The sequence below is a fragment of the Nothobranchius furzeri genome, chromosome 16 (genome assembly GCF_043380555.1).
Source record: "Nothobranchius furzeri strain GRZ-AD chromosome 16, NfurGRZ-RIMD1, whole genome shotgun sequence".
NCBI classification, from domain to species: Eukaryota; Metazoa; Chordata; class Actinopteri; order Cyprinodontiformes; family Nothobranchiidae; genus Nothobranchius; species Nothobranchius furzeri.
In genome coordinates, this window is record NC_091756.1 from 36,408,273 (window position 1) to 36,430,501 (window position 22,229).

At 39.2% G+C, this 22,229-nt stretch overlaps 1 protein-coding gene across 7 annotated transcripts in view; it reads left to right on the plus strand.

Annotated features, from left to right (window-relative positions):
* The window catches only part of LOC107387904 (protocadherin-15), a 514,972-nt gene that overhangs the window by 52,580 nt on the left and 440,163 nt on the right, over positions 1-22,229 (plus strand). For all 7 annotated transcript variants that reach the window (XR_011516897.1, XM_054749198.2, XM_054749199.2 and 4 more), the window contains exon 2: positions 2,786-2,936. Coding sequence is in view for 6 of the 7 variants with exons in the window: in XM_054749198.2 (XP_054605173.2) it covers positions 2,816-2,936 (121 nt within the window). In the remaining variant the exon portion in view is untranslated. The remainder of the gene's footprint in view (positions 1-2,785; positions 2,937-22,229) is intronic.

Genomic DNA, 22,229 nt, shown 5'->3' on the forward strand with positions numbered 1-22,229 from the left:
CTGACAATGTTAACAGTCTATAACACTAAAAGTGCTCTTAGCAAAAATGTGTTGGACAAAATAAGATATCTGGAGTGGACTTGGTTAGCAAAGAAAGAACACCTTATATAAAGCTGCCATATTGCCCTCTTGTCGGTATTTAGAAAAAACTAGATGAATCTGTAAGCAAGGAGAAGATATCAGAGAGCATGAATTTCATTCATAGAGGATATTTGAGCAGAAGTTTAGAACAGAAACGTGGTTTTAGAGAAAGCATAACAACTTTGGAAGCTTAACAGAATTATTTTATGTTTAATGAATATAATTTTGAGCTCAAGGAGCATATATTTATGTGGAAAACTGATGTATCTTGCTTTTAAATGAAGAAAGTATGCTTTTGATATATGAGCCTAGCGTCACTCCATATAACTAAGAAAATGATTACCATCCAAACCTAACACCATGAGGAGGGCTAACAGCTTTTGCAGCTCAAATCAGTCTCATGCCTGGTGTTCTGCACAACAGTTTTTTTTAATTAAATAAAAAAAATCAATGAGCTGTGTCTTTTTTTTTCTTTATTACTTCTGCAATATCAGTCTGTAAGCATTGTTCATCTAAACTCACTGTTTCATCATTCTAATATGAGAGTTAAAAGGAATCAAATATCAAATTATACAAAAGGAAAGCATTTAAATCAGGGCTCCCTAATCCTGGTCCTGTCCTGGTCCTGGAGGGCCGGTATCCTGCATGTTTTAGTTTGAACTCTGTTTCAACACACCTGATTTCAATCAGCAGCTAATTAACAGGCTTCAACCACTGAATCAAGTCTGTTGGAGCAGAAAAACCACAAAACCTGCTGGATACCGGCCCTCAGGGACCAGGATTGGGGACCCCTGCTTTAAATGTATTTTGAACTGAACAAAAAGGTTCACAATTCTTTGCTTTTTTTCTCTAAACATTTATTTTTTTTAATCCTAATCATTTCACTTACAGAAAAGCTCCACATGCAGATTAACAGATTATTAGTCAAGTTGAGGTCAGCAGCACACTGTAATCACTATAAACAGTGTTGGCAGTTCACCGCTTTCCCTTCCTGAGGTGCCAGGTAGTGAACCAGAACCTCCTTGAAGCCATATGAAAGTCTTGCTTCATGGCTTCACTGAGCTCCTCCCCCTACAAGGTGTTTGCCATCTCGACTCGGCTCGGCTCATCTCATTTCGGCCGGGCCCCATGGTGGAATGGTGACCTGTCAAGAGTGAACACAACCCCTTGTTTTCTTGATTTTCATACTTTCAGTTTTAGGCTCAGAATGTAATAATGGGCCACAAAACTAAATCTGACATTTAACTGATTCCTAGTCAAGTCAGCCTTCACGTGAATGAATGAATGAATTTAATCTTTATTTCGAACATAATAATAAGAATAGCAATAATAACAATAATAATATATAAAATAAAAATAATAATATATAAAATAAAATCACACTGATAATCACACAAAAATGTAATTATCATATTCTGTTCGAAAAGGAGTAGGAGGAAGCTGGTGCTTATTAAATCCTACTCCCCTTTGACACATTAAACAAAATACAGTGAAGTAATGTAAAAATTTATATATATATATATATATATATATATATATAATCATACAAAATAATAATAATGATAAGGTTAAGTAATTTAAACAAAAATTAAAAATTTAAAATATTAGTAATAACATTTCCACTCTCCCTTTACAATTTGTTCTCCAACTGTCACATCACCCAGCACTTTGATAATATATCTTCACTGTCTTAAGACTTGGTTGCATCAAGTACTCTTGCAATAGAGATTTTTTTTATATATTTTTTAAAAAATGCCTCATATTAATACAACGTTTCAAGTCCTCATTCATACTGTTCTGAAGATTCACTCAACATACAGCTGTGCACATTTTCCTCATTGTTGTTCTTGTTTTATGTTTTCTAAAATTGAGTTCTCCCCTTAACTCATATCCCCCTTTTCTTTCAGAGAATATATCTTTTATATTTTCAGGTAACTGATTATATCTTGCTCTGTACATTATCTGCCCAATTTTGAATTTGACAAGATCCGTACATTTTTGTATGTTTGATCTTAAAAATAAGGAATTTGTGTGTTCCACGTGTTTTGGGGCTCTGAGTTTGAGCAAACTTCTGGTTTATGTTCACTTTGTATCAGAAATACAAGATAAAATGGAGAAAAACAAAGTATGCTGTCATAAGAACACACTGGTTTAGTACAATGTCTCTCACACTTGCTGTAGCATTTCAAACATGGCAGATTTTTCACCACAACACCCACAATTTTCCTGGGATCTATGGCATTTACCTTGCACTAAATATTTCTGTCTCCATCATCATCCACAAGTTTCTATATTTTTCATTTTGTTGGCTGTGCAACAATAATTTACTTTGATGCATGAGCACAAAGGCTGATCAAAGAGTCTGTAGTGTGGTTCTAGCCTCAGAATGAATATTAAATGCCATAGGAGCTTTAGATTGCGAGAGCTCCTCACCTTAGGGATGGCATGTTTTGGAAGTGTAGCTGTGGAGTTTTTTATTAACTCAAAACTAACTTCTGTAAAGATGGACTGAATTAAGTTGAGTGCATCAAACATAAGTGTTGGAAATTGATTTGCGGAAGAAGTTTTTGTGTGAGCTGAAGTACATTCCTCCAATGTGTGAGCAGATGTTTAAGCGATTGAATTCAATATTGCATGTCCAGGTGAAATATAATTGAAACTAACCTGCGTTTATATATTCCCATATTTGTCCCTCACTATACAGCTGGATGCTTGGAGAAGCTTGGTGGTGAAGATGGTGAGGATGTACCCAACGGGGTCTCTGTCATGGGGCCAAGTCAGATGGATGAATGTAGCGAGAACAACAGTCCTTCATCTGCTGCTCCTGTCAACCTGCCTTGGCCAAGATACAGAAGGTAAAACCATTACCTCTGTATCTTCTCCTCCCTGCCCATTTTACCTCATTGACCCCTCTTTATGCTCCATTTTAGTTACCAATTCAGTTCAAAAAAGTATGTTTTTATCACTTTTGATTTTCTTTTTTCATGTAAATGAATTAGAGGTTAGACAAAAAACTGGTCCAAATACTTTGCTCCTTCTTGTTTGTTCATTTTTCTGTTCTGATCTCGTTTTAAGAGCATTTCCAATCTTTCTATATGCCAACTTCTGGAGAGAAATTAACTAAAACTTGGAAGGCTTGGGTGGTCAGACTGCAAAAAAATCTGATGGTGCTACACTGATCACTCATCAGTTATCAAAAAGAAAACTTGTGAAATCTGAAATCACCTACAACTATACTTCAATTACATCATCACATCTAATCTTATTTTTGATAGTCATCAGACTTTTTTTTATTAAAATATTTTAGGAAAAATATCACTTCAAATCCATTTTTCCAACAACACTGTTCAGTCTAAAGCAGCTCGGTACAGAGTGGGTTAACACAGCTCACGTCTGTGTTGTTGGTTTTCTCTGCCAGCTCCGTGACAGCACGTGCAACAATTGTGGGAGGAGAGGGAAGGGGGGTTTAGTTGAGACAAAAATTAGCACAAGGTGACCAGTAAACAGTGTGAGGTGATATGTGTGCTACACAGAAACACATTTCAGCACAAAAACAGCAGTGATGTTAGACATTTTGTCTTTTAGTCAGGCTCTGAACCTGGAAATGGCTGCAGGCAGCAAGCAGCAGCCAGAAACCTCTGGAGAAAACGGTGACTCCACCCCCTAACCAATCATCAGCCAACAGTTGCAATGCTGGCCCCAGTCAGAGTACTTGACCACCTTAAGGAAGCAGGGACTGATAAGTAGAGGGAAAAGAGAGGGCAAAAAAAACAAACCGTGCCGAAACGGTCTTTAAGAAAACAAGCTGGAACTTGCCACGCCCACCCTTCCCCTGCTCAGGCTGCTATAAGCTGAGCAAGCTCCAATACTCGGAGAGGCTTTGAGTAGAGAGCTCTGAAGAACAGCAGATCTCTTGTGCAGATAGAGGTGGTTCTATAATAATTTCCCCATCTGTGATGCTACGGACAATGATTTTTGAAACATCTTTTTTAGGCAAATAAAACCTAAATCCAAACACTGACAGAAAATGGATTGATATTGTTTTGTCATGTTAGGAGTGTTTATAGATGCAGTAGAGACTCACAAGGCAGCACAGAAGGCAAGTGTTGCATGTCCACTTTAAACCAGTCATGCAGCGGTGTGAGCATGACTGCCAACAAGCTACTGCATAATTCTGATCCACTGTTTTAATAGTGAATTTGAAATGCATGATCTGTACCGGTAACTTCATCAGGTTCACTACAAAGCAGCTGCAATTATTTGTTCTCCTGAATATAACTCAAACGTAAATTAAATGCGTTCTCACTAGATGCCACGCATTTATGTCGAATTAAATGAGCTACTACCGGTATTCCAGTTTTGGAAACATCAGTATGTCTGAACTGTTTCCAAATGTTTCAACTTCAATATGGAAGAGGCCTGATATTAAATTGTGAACTGTTGGTGAAAGAAAATCATTTCTAAATATTTTACCTAATTTGAAGTTGAAACATCCAGGGATATTTTGATGAAAATGTAGGTTATTATTTAAAATGTCATTAAACATGCATTTTATGGTGATGAGCATTAGCATATTTTTGGTAATTAATAAGTTCAAAGGCTGTGATGAGGTGATTCTTAGGGAAGAGGTAACGAGTTTGATGTAGTGGAGAAGAATAAAGTTTAATGGATCCTTTTGTGATGTCAGGAATCAGGAAAGAAATAAAAATCCCCAAGGATGCATCCCAGCCAAAAATTGCTTTATCTGAAGAACGGACTGTCCAGGAACAAATTGAAGGCCCCTGAGCCAACTCACTGACTTTTTACAGCTGTGTTTTAATGGTTTCACTAAGCACATAGTAGAGATTATTTTTATTGTGCATTTTTCCTTTATTTCTAAAGTAGGTAAGAATTATTTGACTGAGAGCTGATTTTATTAAATATTTTTTGTAATAATCCTCATATTTATCCTTTTATTTTCTTATTGTTTGGTGTATTACAGCCAGGGGTGGGATAGTATTAAGTCATATAGATACGAGAGACATTTATTTTCCTTTTAATCAGAGTGGCTGGAAAGGGCTTCCATAGTGACAGAAGATTATGGTATGACCTGCAATAAAAGTAGAATAAAGTAGGAAGCAAGTTTGCAAAAAGTACTAGTAAAACACACAAATACACCAGTACTGGTTGGTGTTAACCAGTGGCCCAACTATGGAAATGTTGAGCTGTCACGTATTTTGATTATTTATTGTTCAAACAATATCATTTTTGATGTTTTATGATATACATAGAAAATAGAATAGAATAGAATAGAATATACTTTATTGATCACACAGTGGGAAAATTAACTTGTTACAGCAGCACCAACACTTAAGAGAATGATTTGAAGAAAAATAATAACTGTCGCAATTAAAACATATTAATTATGACCAATAAGATGTGATGATTCCATATTAATATGAAATATCAATCTGATAGATCTTTGAATGTTTAATCAGAAGATTCTAGGGTTCTTTGCTTCTTTAGGGAACATAAACACACTTTGTATTAATTCAGACAAAGTCAGTTTATAGTTTATAAAATGAATTTTTCCTAAACTAATGATACACGACAAGATATGAACAAGGAGATGAGGTGTGGTGGATGTGAGGTGTTGTGATGGAAGATAGATGTTGTAGCGACCGTTATTTGTATCTGAGAGAAATTGTGAAATCTGGGTGTAAAAGAATTTGTTATTTGGTTCTAACTAGAGAGCTGGTTATTGTAAACAGCATCAGTCGCAATCTGTCGTGCCAAGTCCACGCACCCTTGGTGTGGAGGTTCTCATTCGATTCGGGGGGTCGTGCTGGTCACTGCCGGTGGAGTGAACTCTGATATCAGAAACCCGTAGATAGCTCCGATAAGACCCGTCCAGTCTGAGATCCCTCGAGGTGAAGGCTGAAAGCTGGAACGCTTATTTGTGTCTAAGGTGGATGTTTAAGAGGTGAAGTAGCTCTGGAAAGAGCTATCTGGCTGTATCAGCTTGCAGCGTTGCAGAAAGGTATTTGACTGGGGGTCAAAGGAGTTTGTTTCAAAAAGGCTTCATTCCCGATATGGCCGAATCAAGGGTCAACTGGAAACAGAATTAATCGGGAAGTAAATCCTGTTTTATTAACCTTTAATGTTATGAGTTCTGGCCAAGTTTGGCAAATCAGAATTTGACATGTTTCTGAGTATTTACCAACAAACCTAAGAAAGTCACGCCTTCTTGCAGATACAAAGGTGTTTTTAACACGATGAATGAGAATTTCTTAAAACTCCTATGTGAGGTGCATATTAACCTTAATCTTCTTAGTCCCTGCACCCCCCAGCAGGTCCCTGAGGTCCAGTGATCAAAGCCTACTGGTTGTGCAGCACCAGGCTAAAGACCAAAGGTGACAGATCATTTGCTGCTGTGGCCCCCAGACTCTGGAACTCTCTCCCCCTGAGCCAGAGATCAGTGGACTCAGTGGGCTTCTTTACAAAGCAGCTGAAGACTCACTTGTTCAAGCTGGCTTTTGTATGACCTTCTTCACCCCTCTCTCTTTATTCTGCTCTCCCCACCTATTCCACCTTCCTCAGGATCCACTGATTTCCCTCTTTCCTCTTCACTCTCTCTTTCTAAACATTTTTTAATCACAATTGTCTTTTTTGCTCATTTTAAATATATTTTTAAAAATTTTCTAAATGCTTTTTTATAGTTTTACATTTTTTGTTTTTGTGAAGCGCCTCGTGATTTTTTTCTTGAGAGGTGCTATAGAAATTGTACTTTCTTCTTCTTAACTTGTTAAATCAAGCACATACTGATTTGTGACATAAATGGATCATTGTAAGAACAATGTTAATTTCAAATTCATTGATGTAAGCACAGGTTATTCAAACATTTTATTTAAACATCTTGTTTATACATCACATATGATTATTTAACTTATAACTGTAAAATCATGGAGTCTTCACTTATTCAGAGTGAAGAATGTTGTCTGGCTTTTAAGCAGAGAGTGTAGGACCTTGGGGCATAGTGTCTATTTGAATGCTTTGTCTTCATGGAATGTCAACAAGCGCTGAGCAGAACCTTCTGGATTTAGAAGGCCAAATAGAAAGTGGATTTATTTCTGTAGATGAAAGGCTATTATGTTGATCAATATATAGATGAAAATGGACCCTTTGGTACATTACATAACAAAGGTGCATGCGTATACATATAGGCAGTAGTCTAGTATTGTGGCTTTCGACCTCTAAATACCACGAATAAAAAAGGTTCAAACACAATGCAGCATTCTGCAAGAGACACAGAAATACTATGTAAATCCGGTATTGCACAAGTATTGAACACATACTGAACACTTACTGAGTATTGCATTGATGCTATTGTGTACCAGGATAATGCCAGTACAGCTTAAACTGAGGAGTTATACACTTCCTGCAGAGGGGATGAAAGACCTGCGGTAGCATTTTATTTTACATCTGGGATGTCTCAGTCAGCCTCTGAAGGAGCTGTCCATGGTCTCCACAGTAGAATGCAGTAGGTGGGAGGGGTTTTCAAGATGGAGGTAATCTTCCCCAGCATCCTCCTTTCACACATCTCTTCAACTGAGTTCAGTGGGCAGCTCAGAACAAAGCTTGCTTTGTTAACTAGCTTGTTCAGTCTCTTCCTGTCTCGGTCAGAACTGCCTGCACCCCAACAGACCACAGCAGAGTGGATGGAGTGATAAAAGGCTTTTAGCAGCTGGGAATTAACTCCGAAGTACCTCAGCCTCCTCGGGAGGGTTTGACCCTTCTTATACAGAGATTCTATGTTGTTGGACCAGTTCAGTTTGCTGTTGAGGTGAACACCCAATGACAAAGGTATCCACTACCTCAGTGTCTGTTTACTGGTGAGTGAGGGGTAGTGTTTCTCTGAAGGTCAATCACCATAACCTTTGTCTTACTGGTGTTGAAGCGAAGGTGGTTACGCTCACACCAGTCCACAAAGTCCATGATGACTGATCTGTACTCTAGGTCATTCCCCTCAGACACTCAGCCGACAATGGCCGAGTCATTAGAGAACTTATGCTGCTGGTGTTATTGGTGAAGTCCGAGGTGTAGAAGGTGGAGAGAGGGCGTGAGTACTATACCCTGTGGAGCTCCAGTACTGCACACAATCACCTCCAGATTTGCATACAATCACCTAACCCTAACCCCACCACAGGATAGGGACCTGCTCCAGCCAAAGGCTCAGGATAAACATGTGTGTGACCACTTCACAAAGCTGGTCATCACAGGCTTTGAGCAGTCTGGGGCGTATCCCATCAAGACTTGCTGCTTTTTTGCTCTTGAGCCGCCTCAGTTCTCTCCTCACCTGGTTCGAAGTAACTGAGAAGGGGAAGTGAGGGAGAGTGTTATGTACATAATATCATTAAAATGTACAAACTATAGCTCTAAGTTGTTGTAATTAACAGACTGGTACCAGCAGAAGGGTTAACTAGGATTTTACAGGTTTAGATCTTGGATGTTTTAAAACAAATAAATACAATATAAACTTAAAATGTTTATGTTCATGGTAAAAGAAAAATCACCCACATCTGCTCGACTAAAACGTTGATCATTTTTATTCCATCATTTTTATCAGTTTACTGTAAACCACTCAACAAAATGAAGGTAAGATGGCGCCGACTGTTGCGGCTCGCCGCCTGCTGCTCCTGCTTTTTGTGTTAATATTTGTGGTTTTGAGCCATTTTTTGGCCAGTTCTTACCCCACACTTCCCTACGATCAGCTTTCTCTCTTGGATCTCCAGTATAAGCTTAGGCCATTGCAGTTCCACCATGCAACATTCAGAAAATCGTTTGGGCGCATGTTTGATGGAGCCCCGGCCTTCCTTCTCTCCACTCATGAGCCGTCGGTGCACCATTGGAAGCGTCGGCGAGGTGGCAAGCTGGAAGGCGCCCGTGTCAGGCATTGACCCTCCTGAGTATATTTCTTCCGTGAAAACTTTCCCCTCAGCAACTGGACCAGTCTCCTGCTCCCTCGCTCTAATCGGTCCTACACCAAACTCGTCAGTTGTGATTCCCTCCGGAGCCAGTGTGTCGGTGGTCCGAACTTGAGGAACCTCAGCTACCCAGCGAGGTTCGGTGTTGTTCAACGTGGTCTCCTGTGTTGCTGTGTGACGCCTTCTCTACTGTGGGCCCTGTCATTTTCAACATATTTAATTCCATCTTTGGTGTGTTCTTGCTGTTTAAATTCTAATTCCATCTTTTAGTTTTTTTTAAAACACAGAAAGGTTTTATTTACCTGCAACGTTTCGTTTGCAGCTGCAAACTTCGTCAGAATATTTAATTCCAGCCCGCTGGACTATTCCCATTGTTGTTTTAAAAAGCAGTTGTGCAACCCATTTAAAAAAGCCTGGATTAGATCATACAAATTGCTCAAACCTCCGCCCCTTCGCTAAGGTACCTTTATTATCTAAGGTCCTTGAGAAGATTGTCCACATGTAAATCTTGGCTCATATTGAGAGTAATTCTCTCTTTGTGTTTCAGTCCGGCTTTAGGTCACTTCACGGAACTGAATCTGCTCTGCCGCATGTGATGAATGATATGCTGTGGCTTCTGATTCTGGGTCCATTGTTCTGCTCCTTTTATTAGACCTTTCCGCTGCCTTTGACACTGTCAACCATCTTATTTTGTTGGATAGGCTTGTCAGTGGCACTGCTTTAGAGTGGTTCCTCTCTTACTTATTTGACAAAACTTTCATGGTCCAGATTAATGACTGCTCATCTCTGTGTCTCTCACTTCCTTGGGGAGTGCTGCAGGGTTTTGTTCCTGAGCCTCTCCTCTTTTCAGTCTAAATCCTTCCCTTGGGCAAAATCTTGGAGAAATATGGTCTTGGTTACCATATTTATGCAGATGACTGTCAGATCTACCTGACCATGAATGACTCTAATGCCCTCTCACTCCTTGACAAATGCTTAGCCAAGCTGGGGGCTAGTTGAGAACTTCCTGAAGTTACATGAGCTTAAGTCAGAAGTCATTCTCATTGACCCCTGTAGTCACTCTCACTCTTCTTCTGTTCCTTCTGTTGTCACATTCAGCCCTGAACAGTATGTGACCAGCCTTACGGTCAAACTGGATGCATGCCTCTCAATGGTTCCCCCAGATTAATGATGTGGTCATGTCTGGTTTCTTCTAACTGTGCTGTTCAGTTAGTTTAAAACCAATCCTGAAGCGGCCACACTTGGAATCTGTCATTAACGCTTTTATTACTTCCCACTTGGATTATGCCAACTATATCCTCTTTGAGGTTCCTGCTTTGGCTTTAAATCAACTACAGGTAGAACACAGCAGCCAGGTTATTGACTAACACTAGAAGGCATAGTCACGTCACTCCTGTTTTGGCACATCTACACTGGCTACCAGTAAATTTCCGCGGCAAGTTCAAGATTCTGACTTTTATAGATTCTGAATGGCTTTTCTCCAGGGTATCTTTCTGACTTAATCCCTATGTGCCGAACGGGGCTCTGAGGTCAGCTGTCATGTTGTGTTTTCAAATGTGCTTTCGAAATAAAATGGTATTGTATGGTAACCATCTGTCTGATATTATTATTGAAGGTCATATCACAAGTGTTTTTGCTTCGTAAAGTTGAAGAGTAAAAGAAACAGTCTTTAGTTTTTAGAATGTGTTTGTACACTTTTCTTGTAACTTTGGATAAGTAATTGTGACAAAAAGGTGATGTGACTTCCAGGATCAGACAATCACTTTCAATCGGTTATAGATGTGACATAACATCCAACAAGTAAGGGAGCTCCATGCGCTATCCTACTGTAGTCAGGTAGTCTTGCTTTTGGTTCACAGCCATGACAGATAGCGGTGTGGTGTTCAAATCTTCATTTATTTGTCATTTGTTTGTTTAGAAACCAGGTTACAGATGTTCATTTTGGAAATTGATTTTGTTTTTAATGATGGTTTTAATAAAAACATGCTTACTGTGTCTTTTAAAACCAAAATTACATATTATTGTGCCTCTGTTCTCATCTTTGTATGTTTTTTTGTGAGTTATGGACCATGAGTCTGCAAATAAATGCAATAATATACAATAATAATATTTATGTATAATTACTAAAATAATTAGATTATTTTCACATTTCCATGTTCTTATTTGGAAGTGTCATAAAACATATAACCAGATTTGAGAGCTTGTTTTACAGTTTCATTTGAATATAAACACACTCACAAACATTTGTTTTTCTATAAACTTTAAAGACCGCATTTACTCCTACTTTTCTTTGACGTTCTCTGCCACTTTAGTCTCTTTATTAAATCCCACAATGACTTGATGAAGCTGAGATTTGGACTCTGCAGGGGCCAGGCCATCTGCTGCTGCGGACTCCTTTGTGTCTCCGTAGATGGTTCTTTATGACTGTTTGGATGTTTGGGGCCAAAGAGGGAATTTGGGACTGATCAGATGCCTCCCTGGTGATGGTTAATGATGGATAAGAATCTAAAAGTTTCTAACACTTAAGTGCAGCTCTGTGCCTGAGTGCAGCTGCACAAACATGCTGGAATAGCTGCAGATGTTTGTCTGGGGAAGGAATGGAAACCTAGCTTGCTGCTATCACAATCATTCACATTACAAGCTTAAAAGTATGGTTGACTTAAACATTTTTATTTAGAATTTCTGATTGTAATCAGTCACTGAGGTTTTCAAGCAGGCTTTACATGAAAATAGTCTCCTACACCTATGTCCTGCATTAGCGCCTGACAGATCTACATCACACAGTCACTTAACTCACCTATTTTTGCTCGTGACGAGGAAAGCTGTTTTAGTGTGCAGAAAACAACAGAGATTGTCTAAGCTACAAGAAGCTAACCATTAGCATTAGCAAATCCACCATACACCAGAACTCCTTCAGGCTTGTGTTATTTGTGGAAATAAAGAATCTACTTTGAAAAGGAAACAAAGGCAGTGGTAGAGTCACATTGCTCTTATCCAATCAGAGGTGAGATGCCTGAATATAGGGAAAAGAGACTCCATAACTTGCCGCCTGAAGCTTTCTCCTCAAGCTGAATTGTTTTATCTCCACAATAACACACTCCTGAAGGAGTTCTGCTGTGTTGTGGAGTGTCTAATGCTAACAGCTTCCACTAGTCGAGGCGTTCTCTGCTTTTTTCTGTAAACTAAACAAGCAACAGCCTTTCCCAGGGCTTCCAACTTTCATGCATGGAGCGTGAGACACACATCTGACCCTTTCACACCCTCTCCCATCACACCTCCAATTTCTCACACTAAAAAGACAAACATCCCCTTCGCGCTCACATGGACAGCAGAGGGAGGCGACACAAAAGTTGCCAACCCTGCCTTTACCGTGACAAGTCAACATGGGTGAGTCCATGAATGTTATGTGATAGTGTGACGTAGATCTGTCAGTTTGTTCAAATCCTAGAGTTTCACTGTTTAATTTATATTAGAAGCTAATGCTGGAGATAGGTGTAGGAGGCTACTTTAGTGTTCACAGTAATTGATCATTTTCAAAAATAATAAGAAAAATATGCTTTCTTAGTGTAGGACCTGTTTAAGTAATCAGTAATCCACCTTCCTGCCCCCTCTTTTACTAGTTATGTCATAAACCTGGTCAGCTTTATGTATTAATTTTCCCCCAATTGGAAGCTGCTCTAAGCGCCTCGTACAAGAGGTAAGAATGGTATGTGATTATTTCAAAAAAGCACATTTTCTGAATCATCACTTTAAAGCTGCAACTTGATAGAACAAATTTAAGTTCAGTTGTCATTAATCATGTTTGTCAGCAAATTTTCAAAGCTTAGGGGGCAGTGCAAGTGGTATTTTGGAGTTTGAGTACGAATGAATGAATAGATTTATTATTATTGTGTCTTACATACCATTGAATGTCCAGCCCCAGTGGGCTTATAAGTCGCTCAAAACAAATGACAAAATAATTAATACACCATCCAATTACTTATTTAAATAGGCAGGTCTGCCGCCTCAACCAGGCTTTACAAACAAAAGTAGCCAGTATATATAGACTAAAATTAAATAACCATTTCATCCTGTCATTATCATTGACCCAAACATTTCAGGCTTTTGGACAAACAGATCACCAAATAATACATTTCTAAAATCATCATATCTTGGACAATATAGAACTAAATGAATTTCATTTTCAAACTCTCAAGTAAGATCTTACCAACGGATGGCCATTTCGGTCAAAAATCCCTGGGAGCACAACCTCCAGCAAAATGGCAAGCACACAGATTCTCTTTCATCACTGGCGACGAGTGAAGACGTAAATGTAAAAGGGCTGGAATATTGCGTTGGCGCACGCAGCAGTGTCTTTGTTCACATAGTTGCTGCTACATGGCACAGCACTGCACGTAGTACTAGAATGTTCCACTAGAAGTGCACTAGATAACTTAGACCAGAAAGAGAGCTGGGTTTGTGGGTACCATGTACAACCAAAACAAACATAGTATCAATAAAATAGCTCACTAACTGTGTAATTTTGACTTCACAACATAAAAAAAGACAACAGCGGTATTGTAGATGGTGTGAAAGACCTCTAAACCAGAGACAGAGTCACCATGGTGAGTGTGTCTCACTCGTTTTGTCAACTCCACCTACTGGTTACTTGTATATTGCAGCGTTCAAACATGTCGTGTTAATCTCGGTTGCTGCGCATAGACAATGCTTCAGATCAACGCAAGTAACATATGACAGCCATTTTAAACACGCGTTCACGTTAACAGCAAGTATATCAGAATATACATATACATATATACAGCGCCTCTGTCAGTGCGCCCCAGGGTAGCTGTGGCTACATCGTAGCTCATCACCATCAGTGTGTGAATGTGTGTGTGAATGGATGAATGATACACTGTAGTTTAAAGCCCTGTGGAGTCCTTACTCTGAGAGGGGCTATACAAGTGCGGGTCATTCATCATTTATCATCACAGTCCTAAAACAATGTTTATGAATGGTGATAGTTTTGTAACCGCCTGTCATAAATCAGTAAATGCATTTTATCCTCACAGGTTCTTGCAGAAGGAAACATGGCATCTAATATGGCATCGCCCAGAAACTTGGACCTGCTCACATATATTTTAGACCAGATTTTTATGGTTATATGTTACATAGCCGCCAACATTTTTCAACAACTCAACATTATTTCATTCACTTTCAACATTTCCATGGATATTTCCAGAGATTAATGTTAAAAACTACGCATTTTCTCTTTCTACACGTCTAATTCATATGTAACAAACTGTAAATGTTTAAATGTAAATTGGCAGATTATCTATTTTCTCTCTTCACTACATGAGTTATGCTCCATTCTTCAGCCAGTAGCTCTGATCATAAGTATGAAAAAACCCTGTAAATGTTTCAAGGTTGAAAATCCATCCACGTTCATTCACCCCCTTTACCAGGAGTTAACTGAAGCAACTTAAAACTGAAATTAAATTATCACTGATGGGAGAGATCATCATAATGCTCTCTTGACTTTCTGCTCAATTTATCAGAATATTAATTTCCCATTTGACCCACAAGCTTTGAGATTTATCTGGTTGGCATTCAGCTGAGGGGAACTGCAGCCAAAGGTGAATAACTACATTGTCTTTGTAGAACCGTAACAGGATAAAATGTTAGCATTAAGCATTTCTGGAAAAAAGAATGGGAGCATGTGTTTGTTGAGAAGTTAGTCACACGTTTAAAAGATTTATTGAGTTTAGTTTTTCATTAAAATTTGATATTTTTGACTGTTTTTGAGATTTAATTCAATTGCAAATGTACTAACAGGTCATACAACAAACCTACAGATCTAATTTTTGCACATACAATTAGATGACTGAGCCAATGTTTCTATTTGGTAAAGTTACTTAGGTCATCTGGTGACATGTAGAAATGCTGGTGTCTGTTTAATGAGTATATATTCTCAGGACAAGGTGATCATTTTGGCTAGTTGAACACCACATCACAATAATTCTTCATCTTAATTAGTCCAGATCCCTGAGCAAGAGCCATACATTTACTGACTTTTGGATTTCTAGGTAAGAAGAGCACCAATATATTTTTAATGAGACTTAATCCCAAAGACCACGTGATGTATGAAGTCAGGCATTTGGGATAAAGGTTTGACAACTCTGAAATATTTTCCACTCTGGTTTGTTTTTGTCCCTAGAAACTTGTTATAGCCTCTGAATAAAACCAGTGTGTTTTACAGCTCATTAACGAAAACTGTTTTACTCGCACAGAAGTAAGTCACCAGATCCGATTCAACATGTCTCCATGAGATTCTTTCCACGTAGGAAACAGCTCACTGGAATGCAAATTCTCAGCTTTTATGAAATCTTGTGCCAAAGTTGATACTAAAATTTTAAGTAATTCCTAGTCACAAATGAGTAAGAACTACACTGTTTTAATGAAATGTGATGATGAGCATTTGGCAAATGGGTACAAACACAAAATAAACAACAAGTTGTTTAAATGATCCAAATTTCCATGTGATTTGCTGGTATGCCTACTACAGGTTAAACTTGAAAAAATTGGAACATGGTGTAGAACATGGCCGACTGTACCGCACAACGCTGTAGTTTTTTAGCTGTAGTCAAAAAATGGCATCTGGCAATAGCGCATTTTATTTATTTATTTGAGAAGAAAGGCTTTTAGCACTTCTACTTGTTGTTTTGAAGACATTCAAGTCACTTTGAACAGAGGAAAGAGCCGCAGCGAACTCTGCTTCAGTCGCCATGTTCGACAATACTCGGCGCTATGGTGTGTGACGTACGCTACTCAGCGCTGATTGGCTTGGTAAGAATTCTCACAAGGTGGGGAAATTTGAATAGGAGAGTTCCCAGACTCTTTCTCTATGCAGAATTATGGGCTCGACACACGGGAGGCGACATCGCCTCTCCTCCATTCATTTTCAATGAGATATGCGCGACAAAGCGATAATCGCGGGTCTCCCTCCTACCAAGCGAAATGCAAAAAACGTGCATGTGAAATTTTGCGCTCGTGCACGTGTCATGCACAGGCGACCCAGTGACACGATCCCAGAAAGTTGAAACATTTTTAACTTTTCATCGCTGTCGCTTGGATGAGGACCAATCAACGGAGGTTTTATTCACTGACCAATGAGCGGACAGGATGCTCCATACACCTCCGAGCAAACATGGAGGAGAAGTTGATAGTTATTATGTTTTATATAGTAAAATCAGAAGTAAGATTTCACGTAACTCTAGCAGCACCTTGTGAAACATCATATCTACCGCTTTTAAAACTCTGAACCACTTAAATAACCTTAAATCCTTCCAACCTGACACAGCCAAACAAAACAAAGGAAGTTTCGATTTCGCCATGGAACAGAATGCGTAGATGGCTTTGCCGCTGGCCGCGGGTCGCCTCCCGTGTGTCAGGTAATAAAAGCGACTGCGACAAATTTAGCTGATCACGGTCGTTTGTCGCCTCCCGTGTGTCGAGCCCATTAAACAGAGGAGGAGTCTGGCAGGCCAGGCTACATTGATCCAGCACCAGCCGCCAAAACTGGTTTGATCCAAATCAAGGTTTACAAATGATTTTCTCAACACTCTTAGAATCATACAATCAGTGGCTGGTTAACATGTCTTGTATTAAAGTGACAAATCATTTTATTAGACGAGGAAATAATTTAAAGATTTGAGAATCTGTCCCCTCAGTTTCATAAACCATGCTCACAGTTTTGTTGACAGTTATCATGCCAGTCTAATTATCACTTAAACATAAGACATTAAATGAGGAAAGACCTGTACTTTTGCAGCGCTTTTCTGAATCAGAGGACTCCAAAGTGCTGTACACTACAGTTTATCATTCGCCCATGCACACACACACACACATTCACACCCTGGTGGTGATGAGCTACAGCATAGCCACAGCTGACCTGGAGCACACTGACAACAAAGGCTTTCCAAGCATCAGCAGCACCAGTCCCTCCGACCACCATCAGTAGGCAAGGCGAGTTAAGGGTCTTGCCCAAGGACACAACAGAAGCATTCTCTGGTGGGAGCCGGGATCAAACCTGCAACCTTTTTTTAAATACGGACAACCCGATCTACCTCCTGAGCTACTGCTGCCTGCCTCTGTCAGTGTGCCCCAGGGCAGCTGTAGCTACATCGTAGCTCATCACCATCAGTGTGTGAATGTGTGTGTGAATGGATGAATGATACACTGTAGTGTAAAGCGCTTTGGAGTCCTTACTAAGAGAGGCGCTATACAAGTGCGGGTCATTTATCATTTATCATGTTCATGTATGTTTGTCGACTGGTAAATCTTTGTCCCTTCTGAATATATGTTGGTTTGTACAATGAGAAATGCTCAAAGACTGGACAGTTAACATAAAAATTATACTTTTAGAAAACTAAAGTAGAAACGTTAAGTTTCACCATCAAACTTTATAACTTTTCTAATATCAGTCATATACATACAAACAGCAGTGCCAGGGTTTCCAGGGATTACATAACAAATTAGCCAAACTTTGTTTTTAGGTGGTCAAAATGGAAATATTTTCAGCCAGTCAGCCTACACATACATCTGTATATGAGGCTATGGAACAGCAGCACAGGTGGGAATACCAGCATGAACTACTGACTGGCACTGATCCAGTGAGTTGTTTTTTTTTTTATGGACATATAAAGAAAATAAAGCCTGCACATATTTTGGTAATAGAAAATGTTTTATGGTATAAGGAAATCATTGTGAAAAGTTAAAGGCTACACATGATCTTTGCCAATGCTAACTCAGTTTCTAAACCCAACTACAGCAGTTTTAGACTCGAATCTCATGTAAACACTAAAACCTGTTTATTACCCTCATTCCATCTTATTTTCATTGTGTTTGTGACTTTTTCTTTAAGTGGGAAATCTAATCTAACAGAACTAAAAAATACATATATTTGGAAATAATGTATATCCTCCTCCAGAACTAAGAAAAGTCCATTTACTTTCTGTTCACACACTTACCGGTATGATCTCATAGGAGAAACAAATTATCTATTAGATTATTTTTATGCTTGAGGACTTCATCAGCCTAAAAGAGAATATTCTCTGGAGGAATAATAAACCAGCAAAGCATTTGTGTTTGAATGAGGCACTTCATGTGCATTATGGTGCCTATTATTATTATTCCAAAAGCAGTGACTTTTTTCATTAAGCTTCCTCAGATCTAAGAGTCACACATCCATGAACTCATTTTTTAACAAAGACTGTAAAGAATCAAGTGTGTCTTGTATGTTATAATGAATTATTATGGTGTTGTGTTAAAATACTTGGATTGACTGTGACAAATGTGTCAAGTGTATAGGAGCCTCACTTCAAAATCACTCATAGACAACACATGACTATGGAAATGACTTCACATGTGTTTGAAAAACAAGATTCTACAAAGTATTTTGTTTTCCTAATCCATCTGTACTGAAAAAAAGGATTGGCCCAAAAAGTAGACTTGATGTAATTTAAAGCCACAATAGCAAATTTGGAAAACAATTTAGCTTAATTTTTTTTCATGCCTCTTAACAGTTTAACATAGTAGAGCAATAAATACAGTACAGGCCAACAGTTTGGACACACCTTCTAATTCAATGTGTTTTCTTTATTTTCATGACCATTTACATGGGTAGATTCTCACTGAATGCATCAACACTATGAATGAACACATGTGGAGTTGTGTACTTAACCAAAAAAGGTGAAATAACTGGGTGGGTAACCTGCCTTGCCTGCTGGTGGTGGTCGGAGAGAACTTTGGCTCCTGTATACGGCAGACTTCGCCTGTCAGTGCACCCCAGGGCAGCTGTGGCATCATACATCACAGCTCATCACCACCAGTGTGTGAATGTGTGTGTGAATGGGTGAATGACTGATTGTGTTGTTAAGCACCTTGGGGGGGTGGGGGGTTGGAGAACCCTAAGAAGGTGCTACACAAATACAGACCATTTACCATCATACATCGTGAGATGATATGCCCTTCATTAAAGGAACATTATGGAAGTTTGACAGCCAAAACATGTATAGAAATAATAAATTTCTTCTTCATACATTCTTCTGCAATGCCCCTGGTCCTGTAGAATGAACCCTGGCATTTTCACTGTGATTGCCTGTTTTTCTGTAAAATCACAGAAAAAGAGAGCTGCTCGGGTCCAGCAGGCTGCTTCATGCGCATTCACGCTCAGGCATAGCCCGTAGCATTTGCTCTCCGTAGATTTAGCAGCAGAGAGAGAGGTAGTGCGACTTTGTCACTGTTCCTAACGCCTAGTGACAAAGCTAGATTCATTTCTGAGGACCCTTAGCTACTTTCTGTAGAACTTTCTTCCAGATATATCCTGCAAATTAGCAACAAAATAGCCATTTTCGCTTCGAACCATTCTTTGTTTTGACGTCGTTTCAGGTGTCATCAAGGATATTAAAGTTACAGATACTGTGAATGTTACTAGAGTGTATCTCACCTTGTAAGATGTCTGACTCCCATGCAGAAAACCTGGGTTCGATTCTGACTCCCATGCAGAAGACCTGGGTTTGATTCTGGATGTGAACATAGTTCATTTAGAGTTTCGTTTTTACATTAATGGTATATATTTTTTTTACAGTAAGATGCCCAAATTTTTATTTGAGACTCGCCGAACGGCATTGAATTCACAGATAAAAATGATCTGGGTTCAACTTTCATTTTGGAACAATTTTTCAAACAAGGGAAGGGAATGATCTGAGCATGCAGGAGGAATGACCCATCATAAACCTTTGTCAGCTTTGCTGAAGAGAAAGGTACAGAACCATATTATTTAATTAATTAGCTGTGCGTTCTCCTGTCCTCTGTCCTCCGAGCCACACACACACACACGGGACTGTCTCAGCTGTTATTTTCTTTAAGGAGTGTGCACGTACAGCATGTGCGCCTTGTGCACGAGCCTACTGTTGAAGCTGCCATTACGCTTTTGGTCTGAGGGGACAATCGCGAGCATACAAATTCAAAAGTCCGTAAAGTCCCTTTAATAATAAAGCTAAAGCTGGCAAAAACAAAGCAGCACTGGTTTATTTTGAAATATACCAGATACACCCGGTTGTTCCACATCTCACTTCCTGTCAGCTCTCACAGTCACTGCTGTGGCCCCCAGATTCTGGAACTCTCTCCCCCTGAGCCTGAGATCAGTGGACTCAGTGGTCTCCTTTGAAAAGCAGCTGAAACCTCACCTGTTCAGGCTGGCTTTTGGTGTGATCTTCTGTTGATTCATCACTACCTTCTTCTCATTCAGCTCTTTCTGTAATTCTGCCTTTCCCAGGATCCACTGATTACCTTTTCTTTTCCCCTTTCATTAAATTTTTAATAGCAAGTTTTACTTTTCCCATTTTTTATGATGTTTTAATCACTTTTTAATTTTTTCATTTCCTAATTAATTTTATTGTTTTTCTGAAGCGCCTCATGATTTTTATCTTCAGAGGTGCTATATAAAAGATTGTGTCTTCTTCTTTTTCTTCTTGTCATTTCTTTAACGTCATAGAAACCCACATGTGGCATCCGCAAACAAAGGCTCCATGCAGACATTTTCCAGAGCTCCACATCTGGATAGGCACCACACTGCAGCTGGGGTGAATTCTCTGATTGGATTCAATGATTTTTGATCAATGAGGAAGCCCTTGCAACCAGACCACATCTTTCCCACATTCAGTGACTTTAAAATAATAAAAAAAAAAGCTCTCCGGAAAAGAAACAAAAACTAAAAATTAGTCCAATTGCCTTTGATTCAACTTGCTAGAACAGTCCATTATTCATCTTCAAAGAAAACATACAATCTGGACTTCAGACAATATGGATGTTAGCTTTACAATACACTATTAGCTCATTTTGGGTTGCTGGCAGATGGGTACAAGAACAAGTGGTGTCAGATTTATACCATCACAGCCGTCAGCTGTGTTCAGCCCTTTACTCAGAGGGAATTGACCTGACATGCTGAGATAGAGACAGAAAGCCAGAGAGGGAGAGCGGGGGGATAATGAATAAGCTAGCGTGGTGACAAAGTGGGGATCCCTACAGCAGCAGTGAACATGTGTGTGTGTGTGTGTGTGTGTATGAGAGAGAGAGAAAGAGAGAAAGAGAGAGAGAGAGAGAGAGAGAGAGAGAGAGTGTGTGTGTGTGTGTGTGTGTCTACGTGTGTGTCTGTGTGTGAGCAGTTCAGCAATCCGTTTTCTCTTGAGAGGCATCAATCTACCACAAGGTCACTCTGCCTCTCTTCTGCAAACCTTTTTTCCAACCTTCCCATCACAAGTTTTCATTCATCTGCTATGACAACATCCTCTCCTTTAACTCAATGTTTTTGGTGCTTGTTCTTCTTCTTCAAAAAAAAATCCTCCCCATTACAAATTTCCTCCCCTCTGTTCCCTCTCTGTCCTCCATGGATGAATGGAGAGATGAACAAGTGATGGATGAATGGCTGGCTCGTTGGGTCGAGCGGGGAAGAGTTATTAGCCTCCTGGGAGGTTTGTAGATTGGCGTACCTGCTGATGGAAGCTTAAAAAGGACATGACACATGAGAATTTTAAGAGACAGAAAAAATTATACATTTCCTCATCTGTCTGCTCTTGTATTTTAAGCTTATACTAAAATGCCTCTCACTTGAAACATTTGATGCCATATTTTTTAGATATTATTATCTTAGTTCTGTAACAAATCTGTTGGATAGCCAATGTTTAGAGCTGCACATTGTGTGTAGAGATTTACTGGATAGAATGAATGTGGAGAAATGATCAGCGTGGCTTCTTGTTCTAATATTTTCATTTACACAGTTTAATATAAAGCCCTTTTAATAAGGAAATGATCTTCAACGGGCTTTTACATGTTATACTAAACAAGCACAGCATGTAATTAACCCACAAATCAAATGAAACCCTAATAATTGCTAAATGCCCACACTAAATACTGAATTATTACACACGTATTGTTGACAATACCTGGGGCCTCATTCATCATACATTTGTAGAAATATTCCTATATTCCTTCCTATGAATGAAACAGAATGTTTCTTTTCAACAGTCAAAATCCTGATTAATGAAACATGCGGTGACAACTCATACGCATGTTCCTCCACAATCATCTGATGATAAATCCCACCTGTGTGCACCCAGGTGCTCGTGTTCATTTATGGTCATTTCC